This window comes from Erinaceus europaeus, chromosome 10, assembly GCF_950295315.1.
Source record: "Erinaceus europaeus chromosome 10, mEriEur2.1, whole genome shotgun sequence".
Classification (NCBI taxonomy): Eukaryota; Metazoa; Chordata; class Mammalia; order Eulipotyphla; family Erinaceidae; genus Erinaceus; species Erinaceus europaeus.
The window spans coordinates 21522024-21544833 of NC_080171.1; the positions used below are offsets into that span (position 1 = coordinate 21522024).

Consider the following 22810-nt stretch of genomic DNA (forward strand, 5'->3'; position numbering starts at 1 on the left):
TCATTAAGACAGAAAGAAAAGGGGAGAGGAAGGGAAGGAAGACAGAGAGGAGGAGAGAAAGATAGACACCTGCAGATCTGCTTTACTGCCTGTGATGTGACTTCCCCCCCCCCCCCCGCAGGTGGGGAGCCGGGGGCTCAAATCGGGATCCTTAGGCCCGTCTTGCGCTTCGCATCAAGTGCGCTTAACCCACTGAGCTACTGCCAGACTCACTAACGACTTTTTAATCTTTCACCTTTCAGAGCATAAATATATATAAGCTTATTCTACTTAATGAATCTTATAAAAAATATCTATACATTCATTGAGATGAAAGACCTATATTCAGCAGTTAGACAAATTAGTATTTAATTAAGAATTCCATGAGCCTTTTTTAAAAAAAAATAATTTAGTTTTATTTTTTTAAATGTTGTTATTTAATATTGATGTATACACTTCTGTATCTCTGTTCCCTCCACTGGAAGGTACAGTAATTCTCCCAAAGTTGCAGATATGGGTTAACTATAATTTCTATTTGTTCATATATATATATATATATATATATATATGTATATATATATATATATATATTAGCCAATTGTTTTCCTGTGGTCCTTCTCTCTCTTCCCTTCTGAGCCACACTCATTCTTACTACTGCTTCTGAATATCCTCCCTCTTATACTCTCTCAGGGTCCTGAAGGAGTTGGAGTTTAGAGCCCTCTGGTCATCGTCCCCTAACACTTCTCCCTCTCTGGAAGTATAGACCAAAATTATCTTTGGGGTTCATAAGGTGGGAGCTCTGGCTACTGTAATTGATTCTCTGCTGGACATGACCATTGGCAGGTTGATCCAATACCCCCAGACTTGTACAGGGATTATTTTAAAGCCTATTTTAAGAGATACACTTATAATGATATAGTTGAACTCAACTCTGGAGTCTTTGGTTGAACTGTACACATGCTTTATGATGAAAAGTATTGGCCAATATTTAATATTAAGTATCTTACCTATTTTGTTCCCTTCCCTGCCCTTTGTATCTTCTCCTCTCTCCCCCTCTATTATATAAAGAGAAAATCAGTTGAACTAGCGAAATAGAAGTGATTTATTTAATATTAATATGTATACTCATACTAGAAAGAGAAATAATCCAAATTGAAAGACTTAGAATGTATCTTTTCTTTTTTGTTTTTTTCATCTTTGTTTGTAAGGACAGAAATTAACTTGCTTTGACATTCATTTGAAAAGTTTCCAAATATTCTATGATCCAATCTAGCAACTCATTTAAACCTAAAGAGAAATATAAAATATACTTGTATTAGGTTAAAACAACTTATAACTTAATTTGCTAGTTAAATTATTTTAGGTTGTTTTTATTTTAATAAGGTGTTAAGGAGTAAACTTAAGAACTCAGGTATCTGCTCTGCTGCTCAGCCACATTCCTGGTTCAATATTTATTTATTTATTTTTTGCAAAAAACACTGTTCATTATTTGAGGATGTCATATCTCTATGACATTTGTCGAGTTTTCTCTGAAAACTAAATTAAAATTAAGCAAGATAGTGACAATTTATCAGCAATGAAGATGTAGAATATAAACAATTGTAAATCAATAAAAATATTTTAAGTCTGAAATGATAGTATTTTAAAATGCAATTTATATATTTTATGAAAACATCTATATGTATAAATATATAAAATACACATATATTTATATGTCCATGTGAAAACAAATATATTTTGAAGTACAACTTTATTAATTAATGATCAGGGTTGAAAGCTAGTTATAATTTCATATGCTCATGGCACCAGAGAGATATGAATGAAAATATGTGTAAAGTAAAAAATAGGGGAACTTGGGGTGGTATACCTGGTTAATGCACATATTACTATGCACAAGGATCCAGGTTTAACCCCCTGCTTTCCACGTAAAGTGGGAATACATGGTGAGTAGTGAAGGAGGTCTACAGGTCTACCTTCCCTTCACAATTTCTCTCTATCGTGTCGTATCAAGTATAACCAAAAGAGAATGGAGGGTGGAGGTAGATAGTATAATGGTTATGCAAAGAGACTCATGCCTGAGGCTCCAAAGTCCCAGGTTCCATTCTCTACACCACTATAAGCCACAGATGAGTAGTACTCTGGTAAAAAAAAAAAAAAAAAAAAAATGGGGAGCATTGGATTCATAGTGCTGGCACCGAGCCCCAGCGATAATCCTGGAGGCAAAATAAAATAAAATAAAAGGGGGCCGGGTGGTGGCGCACATGGTTGAGGACACATGTTACAATGCGAAAGGACCCAGGTTCAAGTCTCCTGTCCCCACCTGCAGAAGGAAAGCTTCACAAGTGGTGAGGCAGTGCTGTAGGTATCTGCCTCTCTTTCTCTCTCTACCCCATCCTTCCCTCTCCATTTCTGGCTGTTTCTACCCAATAAATAAATAAAGATAATAAAAAATAAAATAAAATAAATGAAGAAGTATATTATAGCACAATTTAGAATGAATATGTATTTTAAATTTTAAAAAATGAAGTAAAATTAAATAATATCCAGAAAATATCAATATCAAAGTTAATATGGTACTGATATTTATGGATGAATGGCAAAATTTAATCATCCATACGTTTAAGTGCTGAAAACAAAAACAAATTAAGTACCATTTTTATTTTTTTTAGAGAAATATTTTATTAACATTTTTAAAAGTTATCTTACTATTGAACAAATTATTTACAAAATCCACATTTTCACCTTGTATTTTATGGGAAATAGAGAGAGAAAGAGGAAAAGAGACTAAAGTCCATCTTTGCTCCATGAAAGCCACCAGTTCTTGTCCTTGTTTTCATGTGCTGCTGGGAATATACGGCCCCGAACTTCATATGGCAGGTATGCACTGTATACAGTGATTCAATTCTTGAGTTTAGGACTCATTTTTAAATACTTTACAGTGCTCAAAAGCTAAGATTTTCCCTCTTATGTATCTTGACATAGCAGAAAAACTCAAGGCAGTCTTTTTAACATGTGATCACACAGCATATTTTTCTTGTTTCTTTGTAGAATATTTTCTTTATTTATTTTATTATTACTTTATAAATGACTCTCCTAGAGCTTAGCTAACAGTAATGTTCAATAAATTTTAGTTAGTCAAATTTACTTGTGGCTTAGTGAATAAGTCAAGATTAATGGCTATATTATATCAATAGCACAAAACAATGTGTGAACTTTAGTGTAAACGTCTAAAGCCTTAAAGCATGCTATCTCAAATTTAGGACAGGATTTCTAAATATTGCCCTCATGGCAATTTGAGCAAGATAGTTGTTAGTCGTGGTGCTTTCTTGTGCATTGTAGTATGTTTATCAAAACCTATGTTTATTAGAACCTTTGACTCTGCAGTTGTCAGTAGAGCCAGTTTTCTCTAGGTGTTAGCACTAAAAATTCTTCAATCGTTGCTAAATATCTCCCATTTTTACCCCCACGTGAGGACTATAATTATAAGACTACTATTTGCTAACGCAGGAGCAAATTCAGAACAAAGATCTGGGAACTTGAACAACCTTGAAGAGAATTTTGTAAGGAATGATAGGAAGACTTTATAATAGAGAGAGAAGGACAGAGGAAGAAAGACATTCAAAAGAAAAAGAGAAATCCCTAAGAGAAAATTTGAGCTTCAGACTAAAATGGAAAGTGCATCACAAACCCAGGGACACAGGGACTCTGGCCCTTTTACAATGTATATGCTACCTTTCTAAGGTGTTGAAAATTAAGACTTAGTAAAAAAAAAAAAACTTAGATGATATTATTGCTTTAGCTGTGGGTAGATTGACTTTGGAGGTGGGCAAGTGACTGCATTGTATAACTTATAAATTTAGATAAATGCAAGTTGAGGAAAAATTAAAAAATACAGCAATTTCCTTATTTTTGTTCATATCTTCTATTCCAAATCTAAAAAAAAAAAAGGTTTCTGGATATCCCCAAAATGAAAGTTTGAGTTCTTGATATGAAAACATGGCAACTCCAACACAGTAAAGTACCTTTACAAGGCAAAGTTAGAGTTAATGTGTGTGTGCACGCATATGTGTGCGTGCTTGTGTTTGTGTGTTTTATTGCCAGATGATAGAGAATTATCATCTAAGAAGATCAGATGAGAAGCAATACTTTTCAGTAAAAATAGGTCAGCAGAAGGAAACTCTATCCTATCTCCTGTGGGAGCTGCTTCTCCAATTGCATACTTGCCTGAGGCCCTTGGCTAACTCCTGGGGTCAGAGGATTTCCAAGAACATACTTCTTAGCTCGCTTAACACTCCTTTGAACAAACTCATCGTAAATGGATTCTTCCACGAAGAGCCGTGATGCTGCTATACAGCATTGACCCTGGTGGTAGAACAAGCCGTGGTGTGCAAATTCGACAGCGTTGTCCACTGCAAAGAAGACATTCTCATTAAGAAAGAGATTTTTTCTAAAGATTATGTACACTTACATACATATCTCAAGACAATATACTAGTCTAAATTTTGTCATTAGACACTGATCCAAATGTATTCTATTTATCAGATGGATGGCTAATTCTTTGCTATTTGCAACAGGAATTACAGCAGAAGATATTAGAATATGAAAAAAAAATGGTGGCAACTTTTGCAACATTCATATAAACTTTGCCAGGAATGTGAAAAAGTGTCATAAGATTAGATTTCATGGAAAATGCATTTTGTATATATATATATATGTCTTGTTTGTTATATGATTGCCTCAAGTTGCAACTGAATCACAGAGAAAGTATGATATATACATTGCATTAAATACTTTGAAAACTATTTTGTTGTTGTTGTTGCTGGGGCTTCATCACTCTGGGCAGAAGTTTTCAGTTATAAAGATAGAGACAGACAGAGACAGAAGCAGTGGCAGCAGGAGAGAGGAAAAGACAGCAACACCACCAAGGTCTTCTCTAATGTGGAGGAGTCTATCTGAGTCGCAGGCAGAGCAAAACAACCACCATCTGAGATGAGCTAGTTTACCTGCCTTCAAATAAATTAGTCTAATCACCAGGAAAAGCAGCATTTATGAAATATATATATATATATATATATATATATATATATATATATATATATGCAAAAACCTTAAACTCAGAATTTCTTACCTACCTTATATTTCTTTTTTTCTTTTTTTTTATTTAAGAAAGTATTAATTAACAAAACCATAGGGTAGGAGGGGTACAATTCCACACAATCCCCAACACCCAATCTCCACATCCCACCCCCTCCCCTGATAGCTTTCCCATTCTCTATCTCTCTGGGAGCATGGACCCAGGGTCATTGAGGGTTGCAGAAGGTAGAAGGTTTGGCTTCTGTAATTGCTTCCCCGCTGAACATGGGTGTTGACTGGCCGGTCCGTACTCCCAGTCTGCCTCTCTCTTTCCCTAGTAGGGTGGGTCTCTGGGGAAGCAGAGCTCCAGGACACATTGGTGAGGTCTTCAGTCTAGGGAAGCCTGGCCGGCATCCTGATGACATGTGGAACCTGGTGACTGAAAAGAGAGTTAGCATACAAAGCCAAACAAATTGTTGAGCAATCATGGACCCAAAGGTTGGAATAGTGGAGAGGAAGTGTTAGGGGGGTACTCACTGCAAACTCTAGTGTACTTCTGCTTTCAGGTATATATTTTGCAGTAGTTTGTGGATACGTGTGAACATATGCTCTCTCTCACAGAACCTGGTCTATATCTAAGTTTTGGGACTTTGTTAGAAAGTGAACCACCTGAGATGGAATTAGAGTATACTATGAATGGAAAGGTCTCACCCGAGTAATGAAGCTGAAGGGTTGTCATTCCACACCTGAAGTCTCTGGACACAGTCTGAAGTGAAACATGTTGAGGTGGCAATCGTTGTGTTGTTTAGGTTGTGATCGACAGATGCAATATTATTTGATATGGATTGGGAGAGGCATGCGGGAAAGTGGGCCCTATCCAAGGGTTCCAGGACTGGGGGAAGTAGAGGCTCTATAGTGGAGATGTGAGGTTCCTGCTGTCTTAGGGTTCAAAAAGACAATCGATAGCTAATGTTATCATCACATTGTTTGGTAATTGGGTTAACTTTGAAAAGTCCTTTTGTTAGGGTTTGCTGTACAGTACCCAATATCTTGTATATAGCTGTGCTATTGGTTGCTTCTGATCTACTTGGTCTAGGCTTTTGAGAGAGTCTGCATATCAATTACACAGCCTATATATTAAAAAGATTCAGTTTGTGTTTTGAAAAACTTTGAGACATACAATTAATTTTCCCCCTCTCGTATTAATTAACTAGTGATTTATATGACTACATTTTACTAGGAGTGTACATAAACACCATTCCCACCACCAAAAGTCTGTGACCCATCCCTCCCACCCACTCCCACCCCCCACTGGCCCAGGAAGCTGCATGTCTACCCCTCACCACAGGGTTTTTACTTTGGTGCCCTCTACTTTATATTTCTTTACTAAGAAAGTTATTTTCAAGTCTACCTAAAGTTTCCAATATTTCTAGAAACCCATTTATTTGAGAAAGCAGAAATCTTAAGAGAAACAGGTTACTTCACTAACATATCTGATCAACTGGAAGAAAAAATTCTTTGTATTTTCATTTTCTGAATACAGAAATTTTATTGCAGCATAGCAAAAGTTTGGTATTGCTATATTTATTATGTAAACTATGTAAGTCATAGTAGCAACAGTTTTTAGCAATGTTTGATACTATTGGGAATCTTGTTAATGTTTGTATCATAAAATAGGCATCTGTATTCTGAAAGGCTCTAGTTAAGATCACAATAGCATCACTAGACAGTTCCAGAAGTCATTTGTATTTACTGTCTCATAAAGACAATGTAGTCATTCAAAAGTAAGATGAATGCCTGATAATCTATTTCTTTTGACTCCAGTTTAGGCAATAATGTTGGAATAAAATTTGGTAATAAAGTAATGGTAAATTTAGGGAATCATATAGAGGAGTCACGTAATTACAGATATAATACATACACATAAATGTATTTGCTAGAAAAAGAGAGATATTAAATAACAGGATTCATTTTCTTACCATTTTACTTAATGAGTTTGACTTAGATTGGGGAGAGAGCAAAAAGGAAAATGTTGCCTTCCCAGAGGGTCCCAGCTCCATGTCAGGAGTAATTTTACCATGATTCATGCAATGTTAGTATTTAGAGAAATGGAATGACAATAAATATGTATGCATTTATATCTCTGTATATTTGCCTTTATCTGAACATAGATATACAGAAAGACAGACAGGCAGGCAGGTAGATAGACATACATAGAGCCTTTAAACTCAATATTCTTTATAGAAAGTTGAACTGAGAAACTAGCAAATATATTTGTCAAACTATGAAGAAATTGTTTCTGTGTTAGACTTATCATAAGGTTCCAGGACTGGGGTAATATAGGCTCTATAGTGGAGATGTGAGGTTCCTGCTGTCTTAGGGTTCAAAAAGACAATGGATAGTTAATGTTATCATCACATTATTTGGTAATTGGGTTAACTTTGAAAAGTTTTGCTAGGGTTTGCTGTATAGTACCTAGTATCTTGTAAATAGCTGTGCCACTGGTTGCTTCTGATCTACTTGGTCTAGGCTTTTGAGAGAGTCCGCATATCAAATACACAGCCTATATATTAAAAAGATTCAGTTTGTGTTTTGAAAAACTTCGAGACATACAATTAATTTTCCCCTCTCATATTAATTAACTAGTGATTTATATGACTACACTTTACTAGGAGTGTACATAAACACCATTCCCACCACCAAAAGACTGTGTCCCATCCCACCCACCCACCCCCACTCCCCACCGGCCCAGGAAGCTGCATGTCTACCCCTCACCACACGGTTTTTACTTTGGTGCCCTACTTTCAATTTAGTCAAGATCCTGCTTTTAGTTTCCCTTTCAGATACTGTGTCCAGAGACTTCAGGTGTGGAATGACAACCCTTCAGCTTCATTACTCGGGTGAGACCTTTCCTTTCATAGTATTCTCTAATTCCATCCCAGGTGGATCACTTTCTAACAAAGTCCCAAAACCTAGATATAGACCAGGTTCTGTGAGAGAGAGCATATGTTCACACGTATCCATAAACTAGTGCAAAATATATACCTGAAAGCAGAAGTACACTAGAGTTTGCAGTGAGTACCCCCCCCCCCAACACTTCCTCTCCACTATTCCAACCTTTGGGCCCATGATTGCTCAACAATTTGTTTGGCTTTGTATGCTAACTCTCTTTTCAGCCACCAGGTTCCAGATGCCATCAGGATGCCGGCCAGGCTTCCCTGGACTGAAGCTGTCCTGGAGCTCTGCTTCCCCAGAGACCCACCCTACTAGGGAAAGAGAGAGGCAGGCTGGGAGTACGGACTGACCAGTCAAAGTCCATGTTCAGCAGGGAAGCAATTACAGAAGCCACACCTTCCACCTGCAACCCACAAGGACCCTGGGTCCATGCTCCCAGAGGTATAGAGAACGGGAAAGCTATCAGGGGAGGGGATGGGATATGGATATTTGGTGGTAAGAACTGTGTGGAGTTGTACCCCTCTCACCCTATGGTTTTGTTAATTTATCCTTTCTTAAATAAAAAATAAATGTAAAATAAAAATAGACTTATCAAAACACCTCTAGGGCAGTTAAAGATATTTTAAAGAGGAATTTCAGACTCTGCTTGGTGCTTAATACTTTGACACTAGGACAATATGGCACTAAACAGGATGCAGGTTGGGAAGTGACCCCAGAAGCTAATACTCACAGTCTGCATCTGCAAACACAATACAAGGGCTCTTCCCACCCAGCTCCAGGGTCACCCGCTTCAGGTTGCTTTTACCAGCAGCTTCTTTGATCATTTTGCCAACCTGAAATGGAGCATTACAATAAAGGAGACTGTTCAATCCCATGAACACAAAAGCTACCTAACATTTTAAATTTAGGCAATGCTTATGCCATAGTTAAGATTAATTTGGGAGCAGGAGGGATAGTACAGCAGGTTAAGCACACATGGCACTAAGCACAAAGACAGGCATAAGGATTCTAGTTCGAGCCTTGGTTCCCCACCTGCAGGGGATTTGCTTCACAAGCGGTGAAGCAGGTCTGCAGGTGCCTATCTTTCTCTTCCCCACTGTTGTATGCTTTACATTGGGTTGTTCTAGCTCTCCCCCGCCAAGAAAATTGGATCAGTCCAGTTAGTTTCACAACCAGCTTGGCCCTGCCCCTGGGAACCCGGAGAGAGGTCCTGAGTTCCAGAGTTGGAGAGTTAGAGAGAGTGCTTGGCTCCGCAGCGGGGAAAGAGGCAGCAGAGTTCTGTTTGGTGATTAGTTTGGTTTAGTTTATGAATCGTTGTTCCTGAATAAAGAAATACAGCTTCCCTGCCCAGCCATATGTCTCTGGTCGTCTCTGTTACCCGCCCGTGAAGCTAGCCCGGCCAGCTGGAGCCTCCGAATTTTAACAACACCCCACTTTTTCTTCCCCTTCTCTCTTGATTTCTCTTTGTCCTATCCAATAATGACAGCAATTTAAAAAAAAGATTCATTTGGGAAGAATAGTGAGTGGCATTTTTCAAGATTTGAACCTTCCAGTGTCAAAAGCTTCTCAATCTTAGAATGAACATACCATGAACCAAGAAACTGAGAGCAGAGATATCAAACAGGATAGCTGATACTCATGTACATGACTTAATTGGAAGTCATTTTCATTATGAACAAAACTTTATTTCTCTACTGATTGATTGTAGCTATCATCCAACAACTTAACTATTTGGCTTTTCATACCACCACTGAAGTCCTAAAAGTTCTCTCCAGATAAAAGTGGAATATTTACCAAGCACTGAATCCTGAATCTCATTTTATCTCCTCTTTCTCTATTTCCATCTCCCTCTCTCTCTCTCCTCTCTCTCTATTCTTGTCCCATAATCATGTCAAACTAAGCAGTTCCTAGTCTTAACTTTCTTGTGTTTACCTCCTCTTCTAGGGCTTCAACCTCTGACTTGTCAATTGATCACATGACTTGAAACCTATTGTTTTCAGACCCCAGAATCCTGAACCAGGAATTGTTTTTTCCCTCGTTTGGTCAGAGCTTTTCAAAATGCTGATATTTTATACTCTCTATAAAAAATAGTATATTCATTTACCTAGTTTAAAAAGATAAAAACAGTAAAATATGGGAGTTGGGCGGTAGCACTATGAGTTAAGCGCACGTGGTGCAAAGCGCAAGGACCTGAGTAAGGATTATGGCTCCCCACCTGCAGGGGAGTTGCTTCACATGTGGTGAGGCAGGTCTGCAGGTGTCTATCTTTCTCTCTCCCTCTCTGTCTTCCCCTCCTCTCTACATTTCTCTCTGTCCTATCCAACGATGATGACATCAAGAACAACAACAATAATAACTACAACAATAAAACAATAGCAACAGGAGGGAATAAATAAATATTTAAAAAAACAATAAAATGTGAATTTTCACCATTTTAATTACCAATGCAAATTCAAATGTATATGATTAAAGCACAAATGAGTTTAAATAGCATCTACTCAGTATCTAAAATACCCCCCACTTTTTTTAATTGCTGAAGCTTTTGACTATGTAGTTGTACTTTTCCCGGAAGACTTTTTCCCTTTTAATTCCAGTCAGTAACAGAGTTGGAGAGAAAAACAGAGACAGAAAGGGGGAAACAGCATCTTTCCATCATCCATCCACCTTCACCTGTGCCCACTATATACATGGTAATTCTGTGTGGTGCTGGGGCTCAAATCAAACTCCTCCCACATAGTGCAGTGTTCAATATACCTGGTGAGCTCTCTCTTAGCTTCTCTAGAATGTTCTTCATACTTCTCTGTCACCAGCATTTATAAAAGTACTCATTTTCCAAAACAAGAGCAAGGCTTAATATTCATTTACACAATACTATGTTGTCCCATTAACACTCTTACACTAATCCTTACAGTATCTTAATGTATCTCAGCCTTCATCATCTATAATGTATAGCAGTAAATGGCATGTGTTGTATTTTGTATTGGACACTATCAAATGTAACATAGCTTATTCAGATGATTCTATATATTTTTTTCTTGATACTAGTATGGATTCATCATTTTGTTGTTGTTTGTTTATTTGTTCATAAGATATAAACAGGAATTCACTCTCCCAAAGACTACTATACAGGCTGTTATTTTTTTAAAAAAAACTGTTTTTATTTATTTGTTATTGGGGAGAGACAGAGAGTAATTTAGAGAGGAGTGGGAAATAGAGATAAGTAAAGAGACAGAGAGACACCTGCAGCCCTGAGGATGGGGATCAGGGAGTTGAACCTGGGTCCTTTCATACTGTAATGTGTGTACTTATCCAGGTATGCCAATGTCTGGTCCCTCTTCCTCTTTATCTCTGTCTCTTTATTTTTGATATATTATTTACTTATTTTTTTATTTTAAAAAAAGGAGGCATTAACAAAACCATAGGATAAGAGGGGTACAACTCCACACAATTCCCACAACCAGATCTCTGTATTTCATCCTCTCCCCTTATAGCTTTCCTATTCTTTATCCCTCTGGGAGTATGGACCCAAGGCCATGCACTTATTTTTAATGAAAGAGAGACACAGAGAAAAATATACACAGAGAGAACTACCAAAGCACTGCTCAGCTCTGGTTTATGCTGGTGATGTTGGGGACTGAACCTGGAACTTTCGATCCTCAGGAAGGGATTTCTTTTGCATAACCAGTATGCTGCCACTCCAGCCCTCTATCTCTGTCTCTGCCTCTGCCTCTGTCTCTATCTCTATTTTTATCAACTCCAGCCTTCCATTGCAATGCCCATGTCTGGAATCCTAGTTATTTTTCTTACCGATTGTCTGGCTGGTGGCAGGGAAGATAAACTATATGTATTTTTCAGTGAAGAAGAGCTTCTGGAATCTCTAAGAATGTTGAGGGAAGAAAGTTCTACAGAAGGAGTTAAGACTGAGATGCTATTTTTAATTTTTTTTTGTAATCTACAGGATATTGATTTCATTCACTCATACAAAGAACTGGACCCTAGTTTATATACTCTATTATAAACTTATTGATCATATGATAAAGTTCATCATCCATATTTCTCCTTGGAGAAAGTAATGAATACACTGGAAAAAGTTGATTCCAACCTCTGTTTATAGCATACAAATAGTTCTGAAGGCTAGAATAAGGAACAAATCATTAAAACAAATGTTTAAGATTATATCGGCTTTAATGCAGTTACATAAGACATGCTTCTGAAGTTGGAGCTGCAGCCTAGTATGAATGATATTACCTCTGTGGATCCAGTAAAGGCCACTTTGTCTATATCCATGTGAGAAGAAATGGCAGCCCCTGCCGTAGGTCCATAGCCAGGAACGATATTCACTACTCCAGGAGGAAACCCTGCCTGAAAGATGAAAAGAAAAGAAAAGAAAGAAAAGAAAAAAAAAGAAGACATAATTGAGAATTTAAGTCTAATAAAAAAAATGAGGTTTCAACCAAAACTGCCTTTACAGTAGCCTTATGAATTTCTCTACTAGGAAATATTCACTTAAATGGTTTTATTCATTTATTTTCTCAGGGTAAATGTAGGCTTAACTTCTACGAATCAGTGATCTGATAATGGTTGTCTCATATTTTATATTAGCTCAAAAGAGAGCATATACAGGGAGTTGGATGGTAGCACAGCGGGTTAAGTGCCCCTGGTGCCAACCTCAACGACCAGCATAAGGATCCTGGTTCTAGCCCCTGGCACCCCACCTTTAGGGGAGTCGCTTCACAGGCCGTGAATCAGAGTGCAGGTGTCTAACTTCCTTTCCCCATCTCTGTCTTTCCTTCCTCTCTCCATTTCTCTCTGTCCTAACAACAACACCATCAGTAACAACAACAATAACTACAACAACAATTAAAAAAAGGGAGGTAACAAAAGCGAAAATAAGTAAATATAAAAAAGAAAGTATATACAAAAATGTTGAATCACACTGAAAATTATTGATTCATTATTATAACTAAAAATAAAATAAAGGGACCTACTTCATATATTTAATTTCTAGATATTGATTACTCAACTTCTCCCTGCCCCATGCAATACAGTAGAAAGAAAAAATAAAAGGGAAAATGACCTTCAGAAGCTGGCACAGAGCCCCAGAGATAACTCTGGTGGCAATAAAGAAGAATAAAGAGGAGGAGGAGAAGGAGAAGGAGGAGGAGGAGGAGAAGGAGAAGGAGTAGTAGGAGGAGGAGGAGAAGGAGGAGGAGGAGGAGAAGGGGGGAGGAGGAGAAGGGGGGAGGAGGAGGAGGGGGAGGAGGAGGAGGAGAAGGAGGAGGAGGAGTAGAAGGAGGAGGAGGAGTAGAAGGAGGAGGAGGAGGAGAAGGGGGGAGGAGGAGAAGGGGGGAGGAGGAGGAGGGGGAGGAGGAGGAGGAGAAGGAGGAGGAAAAGGAGGAGGAGGAGAAGGAGAAGGAGAAGGAGGAGGAGGAGGAGAAGGAGAAGAAGGAGAAGAAGAAGGGGAAGGGGAAGTAGAAGTAGAAGGGGAAGGGGAAGGAGGGGAAGGGGAAGGAGGGGAAGGGGAAGGGGAAGGGGAAGGGGAAGGGGAAGGGGAAGGGGAAGGGGAAGGAGAAGGAGAAGGAGAAGGAGAAGGAGAAGGAGAAGGAGAAGGAGAAGGAGAAGGAGAAGGAGAAGGAGAAGGAGAAGGAGAAGGAGAAGGAGAAGGGGAAGAGGAAGTATGAGTTCAAACAAATTTGCAGAAACTTCATGTCACCAGTAGCAGGTATAAACCAACCTCCATTGCAACAGTTGCAAGGAAAACATAGCAGTTTCAATATGAATTCACACTCATAGGAACTGGACAAAAGAAACAAACATTGTGAATGTAAGGGTGACATAACATAAGCCTTTGAATTTGGGCAGAAGTTTCATTGGGTTCAGTGCCAGAATCCATGGCTGGCAGCCATGCTAAATGCTTTTTATTGGATGAGAGTCATGGGTCCACAACCACACTAGGTGAGGTCTTCCTTGTGATTTTTTTTTTTTTTTTTTTGATTAAGGAAACTTACCTCCTTTATTAAAGACGCCACGTGAAGAGCAGTGAGAGGAGTTTGCTCTGCAGGTTTGACAACCACAGTGTTTCCACAGCTCAGGGCAGGCCCTAGCTTCCAAAGGAGCATAACCAATGGGAAATTCCACTAGAAAGCAACATGCAACAATAGAGTCTTTGTATTGCTGAAAGCCTCAATTGTTAGTCTGACTTCTACATTGTACTCTTCCTATAGACATTAAGTAATAATTGTCGTAGTTTTGTTTCATCTTCTGGCATATTCTGATTAAGTGCATTGCTTAAAGCAATGCATAAGTGTCAAATTAAAATAAATAAATAAGAGAGAGAAAAATCAAACCAGACAAGCCATACAATCTTATCAAGTCCTGGTAGTTTGGGTTCTTCTTCTTTTTTTTTAACCAGGAAAAAGGACTGTATTATTTCAAAATCAAGGCTTCCCATTATAGATATTGCCTTTTTTAACCATGTTTAAAAAGTGTGACTGTTCTTCCTGTTTATAGATCATTCATTGCAATTATTTTTTTCAATAATGTTAATTTATTAGCACTTAATGCTAAAACAAAAATTTTGGCTTAAAACAAAGAAGCTATGACTGCAATATAGCCCAGACTGAAAGGCACCTGCTTCATCATGCATGTGACCAAAATTTCATGCTAGGCCTTGCCACATAGGAAGGAGCTTTGGTGTTCAAGTGTTTATTTCTCATACCATCTCTCCATATGGTTCTGTCTTTCTTTTTCTAGCTGAAAATAATAAATGTGACAAGTGTGATAGCATAATGGTTCTGCAAAATGTCTGTGATGCCTGAGGCTCTAAAATTTCAGGTTCAGACCTGAGCACCACCATACGCCAGAGCTGAACCAGGGGTTCTCTCTATAATAGTGATAATAATAATAATAATAATAATAATAATAATATCTTCCAAACAAAACTCTAAGCAAACAAAAAGAAAGAATTCTAGGATCTGAAAGTTGATCTTAGTTGAATTCTTACCTTGATCACTCAACAGTCATGTTAACTCAATCAATTTATGCTCTCTGTCCATGAATTCCTCATGTATGCATGTTAGTACTAGACCTCTACTTCAGAAAGTTATTCTGGACAACACTAAGAAAGGTTTGAAATGTCTTCTCTCTCTCTCTCTCTCTTTCTCTCTCTATGCCTTTCTCTCAGGATTTAAATGTGTATCACCATAGTGCCCAGTTTATAGTTGATCACAAGTATATAATAAATATTGGATAACTTTCATTTTCTATATTGTGTACTTGTTCTGGATTTTACCAGGAGGTTTGAGTTAATGAGAAATTTTACTGGAAATGGATATGTATGCATTTCAGTCTTGTTGGGACAGAAGTTAAATCATTACTACTTCCTCATTTAAGAACTTCAGAACACTTCACTATCTTCTTTTGATATTTTTGACTTTGTCATCTAAAGTGAAATCATTGAGATAATCAAGTGCTTGAACTCAAAAAGAAATATTTATGATTCTGCTTAAAAACACATTCTAAAATAAATCTGGATGATCAAATCCAATGATAGTACATACCCCATACAATGTTCCAGAAGACTCTGGAATAGACTTACTAATTTTTCTTTTGTGATTTACATACTCTGTTTGATACTATTCATTATAATTATGGGAAGTTCAAATGACATGCTGGAAAGTGTTAAAGATGATAGGCTATACTACATTTCATGACAGTAATATTCTTGCAGTACACAATACATTAATAAGTCTTTTGTTAAAATCATGTAGAATCGTGGACTTTTAAAAGAACATATAATATGACTTTTAAAAAGAAATAATAGGGAGTCAGGCTGTAGCACAGCGACTTAAGTTCAGGTTAAGCACAAGGACCGGCATAAGGAGCCCTGGCTCCCCACCTGCAGGGGAGTCGCTTCACAAGCGGTGAAGCAGGTCTGCAGGTGTCTCTCTTTCTCTCCCCCTCTCTGTCTTTCCCCTCCTCTCTCCATTTCTCTCTGTCCTATCCATCAACAATAAAACAGGGGCAACAAAAGGGAATAAGTAAATAAAATAAATATTAAAAAATCAATAATAAACATTTAAAGTTTGCTGTCTCTTTGGTGTTGAGAGACACTTAAGAGAAATGTGTGGGCACATACATAACTTCTTTCAGTTAGTATGGATATAGAACTACCCAAGATCAACATCCCTTAAGTTTGCTGCATATTCAGCCATTACCCAAGAAATAACAGGTATCTTAATTGAACACTGAAGATTATGGCAGAGACCAACTTACAGGAATGATTTGGCCACATACACCAACAGGTTCATGTCTTGTGTAAGTAAAAAAATTTCCATCTAGAAAATAAAACATACACACAAACATTTCTAGACAAATAGACTTTGGAAGAAATGTGAAAAGAAGGCATTATAAATATATTTTATTAGAACTTATTTCAGCTATTTTATTTAGAAAATAATTAAGTTCTGAAATATAAAATTGAAATGAGAGGATCTATAGGTTAACACAAAAGTAGGAAAGAGCTAAAAACATTTAATTCAAAAGTCACACCATATGAGGAAGCTTATTTCTGAATCTTTATTTTCTAAGTTTCACAGAAAAATGTAGAAAGGATGTAGTAGATGTGTAACTTATAAAATATATTAAAATTATATTTCTGGCAGTTCTATGTGCTACAAGAAAACATTTTATTTCTCCTTCCTTCCTTCCTTCCTTCCTTCCTTCATTCATTCTTTCCTTCCTTTTTTTCTTTCTTTCTCCCTGCGAAATAATCAAATCAATCTCTGTTAACATATGAGAAAAGTGCCAGAAGTAGAACTTTCGTTTAGAACCTGATGTTTCAAGGTTTTCTGCCTTCTCTCAGAAGTTACATTGTGCTCTGTGCTCTGTGCTCCTTGCTTCTGACACAGCAAGAAGATTCCTTATCAGGATCTATTTGTACTGTGGCTTCTCCCACATTGTCAACAGACTAAAGTAAGTTTTTATAATAATCACATCTGTGGTAACATCATGACCTCTCTCCTTCCATTTTTAATCTGGCTGAATGCCTCAATGAGATTGAACATACACACTAGGGCCAATCTTAAAACTGATGTATTTTGATTAAGTTTATATATGATATATTCTAGAAATAACGTTTTCCATGCTTATGCTTGTTATAGTTCTATCCCATTAAGTATTAATTCTACTAATTTGCAAAAATACATATATCATATTTGTTTGCACAAATATTTAATATGGATTATAAACAAACCCCCATACTGCTTTGAAGTTGTTTAAAACAAATAAATTTAAGCTGATTTGTTTAATTAGTCTGCTTAAACCATGCTGAGTTAGACCAGACACAGATAACCATAACTTACTTACACTGCATTATTCAGATGTTTAAAATAATTACACTGTAGATAGAGTATAAATGTTTATTTTGTAATAAAACCTAAGTAGCTACTTTTAGAGGTTTTGGGAAAAAAGCTTTTAGAGAGTCAACTGTCTTAAAACATTAATTGTGTACATGATAATATTCTTTGATATTTTCTAAAATATCTATAATATCATGCATGACTGGACTTAAAAATATTTCCAAAGTCATTTGAGTACTTATTAGCAAAATTTCCAGGCTCAGGACTGTATTGTTTCAAAGCCAAGGAAAAAATGAGTTTGCTATACTTAGTTGGCACTTTAAAAAAACAAAACAAAACATGAATTTGGAAATGTTCAGCTCCCTGGTTATCTCCTCCCCTTACCTCACCCTGGCCACTTCCCAAAGCTACTCACCAATGGGTATTGTGCGTCCCTGGATCTTGTCAGCCCATCCTGCACAGTAGCGTAATGTTTTTATGCAACCTCCCAAATCCAACAGATAAGAACTGAGAAATAGCTTCCCACCATTCATTGACTCCATTGTCTGAAAAAAAATATTGACCTTTGAATATAAGCTTTCATACAAACATATAACCAATAGTTTTAATAATAATGTGTCAGAGAATTTTGGAAGTAGATTTGCAAGCTTAGAACTCCAGAGACCTGAGGGTCAGTTCCAGGCACCATCATAAGCCAGAGTTTAGTAGTGCTCTGGTCCTCTTTCTGTGTGTCTTTTTCTCCTTTCTTTCTTTCTTTCTTTCTTTCTTTCTTTCTTTCTTTCTTTCTTTCTTCCTTCCTTCCTTCCTTCCTTCCTTCCTTTCTTTCTTTCTTTTTTCCCTTTCTGTGTGTCTTTTTCTCTCACTTGCTGATAAAAATAAATGAACATATATATATTTAAAAGTCACTAAAAGAGAAGTTAAAATGATAAGGGAAAAATGGACCAGAAGGGAAGTAAGATTTTGATTTCTAAATACTTGTAACTTACTCAATATCACCTAGCTAGCCAGCTTTCTAGGAATGTTTTATAACTTGATATACAAACAGCTAATGAACATATTTCTTTACTCCTTAGCCAGATACCCAGGAAGATTTCATTCAACAATGGGCAAAACTTTTGTTCATGCAACGATTATCAATGCCAAAGTAACCATAGTTAAATTCTGCATTCCATTAGGATATAGTCAATCAGTTCATACAAATTAAATAGCTATGAGATCCTTTATCCATAAGGATTCTTTGTGAAAATTTTTATTGTGAAACTTGAAGGCTTGCCATTCCTATCATAAATATTGTTTGGGCATTCAGACTGCAAAATTTAAGCTCTGATAATGTATTTGAACCATTACATAATGATTTCCTCTTTTCTTCTTTCTCTCAATCCTGCCTCCCCTCTTTCCTTCCTTCCTCCCTTCCTTCCTTCCTTCCTTCCATCCTTCCTTCCTTCCTTCGTTCCTCCCTGCCTTTCCTTCCTTTCTCTCTCCTTTCCTTCTTTTTTTTTTCTTCTGAGACAAAGAGAGTAAAATAACTTGGATCATGCACATAGCAAAGTGGTTCACAATTCATTTCTTAAGCAGAGCCTTAAATGTTCTTTTGGAACTAATATTTGATTGGAGCAGTTACCTGGCAGGAATGTATAAGCAATAAACTTTTAAGATTTTTTTTTCCTTTTATGCTATGCAACCTTCTAATTTTGCAAGAGACTGTATATCATCTCAAAATTTAATCTAGAATAAATTTTAAATATTTATTTATTCCCTTTTGTTGCACTTGTTTTATTTTTGTAGTTATTATTGATGCCATTGTTGTTGGATAGGACAGAAAGAAATAGAGAGAGGGGAGGAAGACAGAGAGGGGGAGAGAAAGACACCTGCAGACCTGCTTCACTGCTTGTGAAGTGGCTCTCCTGCAGGTGGGGAGCCAAGGGCTGGAATCAGGGTCCTAAGGCCTGTCCTTGTGCTTTGTGTCACATGTGCTTAAACCACTGCGCTACTTTCCGACTCCTCAATCTAGAAAAATGTTTATATGCTTGTTCTTTATCCCTCTTTAAGCCAGAAGTCAAAATCCTAAGATCCACAAGTCAGAGAAATAGAAAGCAAATTTTCAGTAAGTTTTTCTTTCTTCTTAGGCCAATATGGCTAATGAATCATTATTGTATATAACTTCTAATTCAGTATTTTTGCATACTTTGAATACCGAATTTTTAATTAACAAATGATCCCTTAATACATATATAATTAATAGTATTGATTGAACACATTCTATAGGCCCATTTGTTGTATTCAGTTGAATATTCCAAAGGTAATAGAATTTCCTTTGAGATTTGATTTTAGAATTTAAGTTAGATCATCTTTACTAAAATATAATAGATGGTGATGAAGAAATTGAGAATGTATTCCTATATACCTCACATTTTAGACATTCATTTGAAGTATTTTATAAAATAATCTTTACAAAATATAACTTTTATAAAGACATGATGATTTATTTTCTTTATTTTATACCTATAAAAAGAAGGTAATATAAGCAAGACAATTCTGAACATAAACATTTCAAGAAGAAGAAAACTGAGCATTTGTTTAGTGTCTTTATTGAGAGACTAGGGAGAAATAAGAATTATTTTTAATTTTCTCTGCACCTTTAACACGCTCTTTAAAAAAAAGAAACTAACAGTTCAGTGGCCAAGTAAGTTTGATAAACTAGGGTATTCACACTGAATGTGAACTTGTTAAAAAAAAGACATAAGTTATTTCATTTAATGAGGAAAGTATGCAGAACATTGAAATTGGCTCTCTGGACTTCATTTTGCAGTGTTTCTCTTAATAAAAAGTTGTGCTTCTGTATTGCTATTAAAAAAAAAAACTAATGAATTTGTAAACAGTGAAAAGGTATTTGCCTGGAGTTTATCAAAACTTGAACATTAGAATCTGCCCAGAAAGCTTTTTCCAGAGCTGGATGCAGATTATTCTCTGTGGATAAATTCAAAGGCAATGCTCTCAGATGAGAGTTGGTGGGTGATACTTTTTGGGTTTGTTCATGGAGAACATGTAATGATCACTTAAACAAACAAACAAACAAAAAGGCAAAAAGAAAAAGAAAAAGCTTCCACTCTGAACAATAAATGTTTCCTAGAGATCATGACTCATACTCACTGCCAGTAGCAGGCGATCTCTCTCAATCAAATCAGCCAACTTTATCAGCAGGCGTCCCCTCTCAGAGGCGTCCATAGTGCGCCATGGAGAGCCGATCTGGAAAGCCTGCCTTGCGGCCTTCACTGCCTTCTCAACGTCCTCCTGTAAAGCAATTGCATTACATTCAGCAACCTATACATGTTAGCAAACCCAATGTTAAGAACTATCTGATAGTTTCTGGTCTAACATCCAAGTCCTTGATCCACTTGGAATTTACTTTTGTATTTGGTGAAATACAGTGATTCAGCTTCATTCTTCTGCATGTTTCAACCCATTGTTTCCAACACCATTTGGTGAAGAGACTCTGCTTTCCCCATGTAATAGTCTGGGCCCCTTTGTCAAAGATTAGATGTCCATAGGTGTGGGGCCTCATTTCTGGGCTCTCAATTCTATTCCACTGGTCAGTGTGTCTGTTCATGTTCCAGTACCAAGCAGTTTTGATGACAATGGCCCTATAATATAGTTTGAGATCTGGCAGTGTGACGCCTCCGGTTCTGTTCTTTTTTCTCAAGATTGTTTTGGCAATTCTACGTCTTTTCTGGTTCCAGATAAACATTTGTAGCATTTGTTCTATTCTCCTAAAAAATGTGCTTGGGATCTTGATGGGGATAGCATTAAATTTGTAGATGGCTCTGGGTAATATATTCATTTTGATGATGTTAATTCTTCCAACCCATGAGCATGGAATATCTTTCCACTGGACTACATCAAATTAAAAAGCTTCTTCACAGCAAAAGAAACCACTACCCAAATCAAGAGACCCTCACAGAATGGGAGAAGATCTTTACATGCCATACATCAGATAAGAGTTTAATAACCAACATATATAAAGAGCTTACCAGACTCAACAACAAGACAACAAATAACCCCATCCAAAAATGGGGGGAGGAATTCGACAGAATATTCACCACAGAAGAGATCCAAAAGGCCGAGAAACACATGAAAAAATGCTCCAAGTCTCTGATTGTCAGAGAAATGCAAATCAAGACAACAATGAGATATCACTTCACTCCTGTGAGAATGTCACACATCAGAAAAGGTAACAGCAGCAAATGCTGGAGAGGGTGTGGGGTCAAAGGAACCCTCCTGCACTGCTGGTGGGAATGTCAATTGGTCCAACCTCTGTGGAGAACAGTCTGGAGAACTCTCAGAAGGCTAGAAATGGACCTACCCTATGACCCTGCAATTCCCTCCTGGGGATATATCCTAAGGAACCCAACACATCCATCCAAAAAGATCTGTGTACACATATGTTCTTGGTAGCACAATTTGTAATAGCCAAAACCTGGAAGCAACCCAGGTGTCCAACAACAGATGAGTGGCTGAGCAAGCTGTGGTATATATACACAATGGAATACTACTCAGCTGTAAAAAATGGTGACTTCACCGTTTTCAGCTGATCTTGGATGGACCTTGAAAAAATCATGTTGAGTGAAATAAGTCAGAAACAGAAGGATGAATATGGGATGATCTCACTCTCAGGCCGAAGTTGAAAAACAAGATTAGAAAAGAAAACACAAGTCGAACCTGAAATGGAATTGGAGTATTACACCAAAGTAAAAGACTCTGGGATGGGTGGGTGGGTGGGGAGAATACAGGTCCATGAAAAATTATGAATGAAATAGTGGGGGTTGTATTGCTAAATGGGAATCTGGGGAATGTTATGCATGTAAAAAAAAAAAAAGAAGTAGAAACGCAAAGCAGAAATTGACTGAGTTTGGAGTATGGCACCAAAGTAAGAAAGCAGAAGTATACTAGAGTTTGCAGTGAGTACCTCCCTAATACTTCCTCTCCACTTTTCCAAGCTTTGGGTCCATGATTGCTCAACAATTTGTTTGGCTTTGTATGTTAACTCTCTTTTTAGTCACCAGGTTCCAGGTGTCATCAGGATGCCGGCCAGACTTCCCTGGATTGAAGACACCACCAATGTGTCCTGGAGCTCAGCTTCCCCAGAGACCCATCCTACTAGGGAAAGAGAGAGGCAGACTGGGAGTATGGACCGACCAGTCAACGCCCATGTTCAGCGAGGAAGCAATTACAGAAGCCAGACCTTCTACCTTCTGCAACCCTCAATGACCCTGGGTCCATGCTCCAGAGGGATAGAGAATGGGAAAGTTTATTGGGGGAGGGGGTGGGATATGGAGATTGGGTGGTGGGAATTGTGTGGAGTTGTACCCCTCCGACCCTATGGTTTTGTTAATTAATCCTTTCTTAAATAAAAAAAAAAAAGAACTATCAAGTAGGCTAAAGTTAAA

The 22810-nt window shown here is 37.3% G+C and overlaps 1 protein-coding gene across 1 annotated transcript in view; it reads right to left on the reverse strand.

Moving 5' to 3' along the window:
• LOC103118517 (aldehyde dehydrogenase 1A1) overlaps window positions 1–22810 on the reverse strand; it is a 68316-nt gene that overhangs the window by 21142 nt on the left and 24364 nt on the right. The window contains exons 3-9 of the mRNA XM_060199293.1: window positions 20517–20657; window positions 17782–17911; window positions 16282–16343; window positions 14016–14144; window positions 12256–12369; window positions 8738–8840; window positions 4204–4388 (exon numbers count right to left, since the gene is read on the reverse strand). Coding sequence (XP_060055276.1) covers window positions 4204–4388; window positions 8738–8840; window positions 12256–12369; window positions 14016–14144; window positions 16282–16343; window positions 17782–17911; window positions 20517–20657 — 864 coding nt within the window. The remainder of the gene's footprint in view (window positions 1–4203; window positions 4389–8737; window positions 8841–12255; window positions 12370–14015; window positions 14145–16281; window positions 16344–17781; window positions 17912–20516; window positions 20658–22810) is intronic.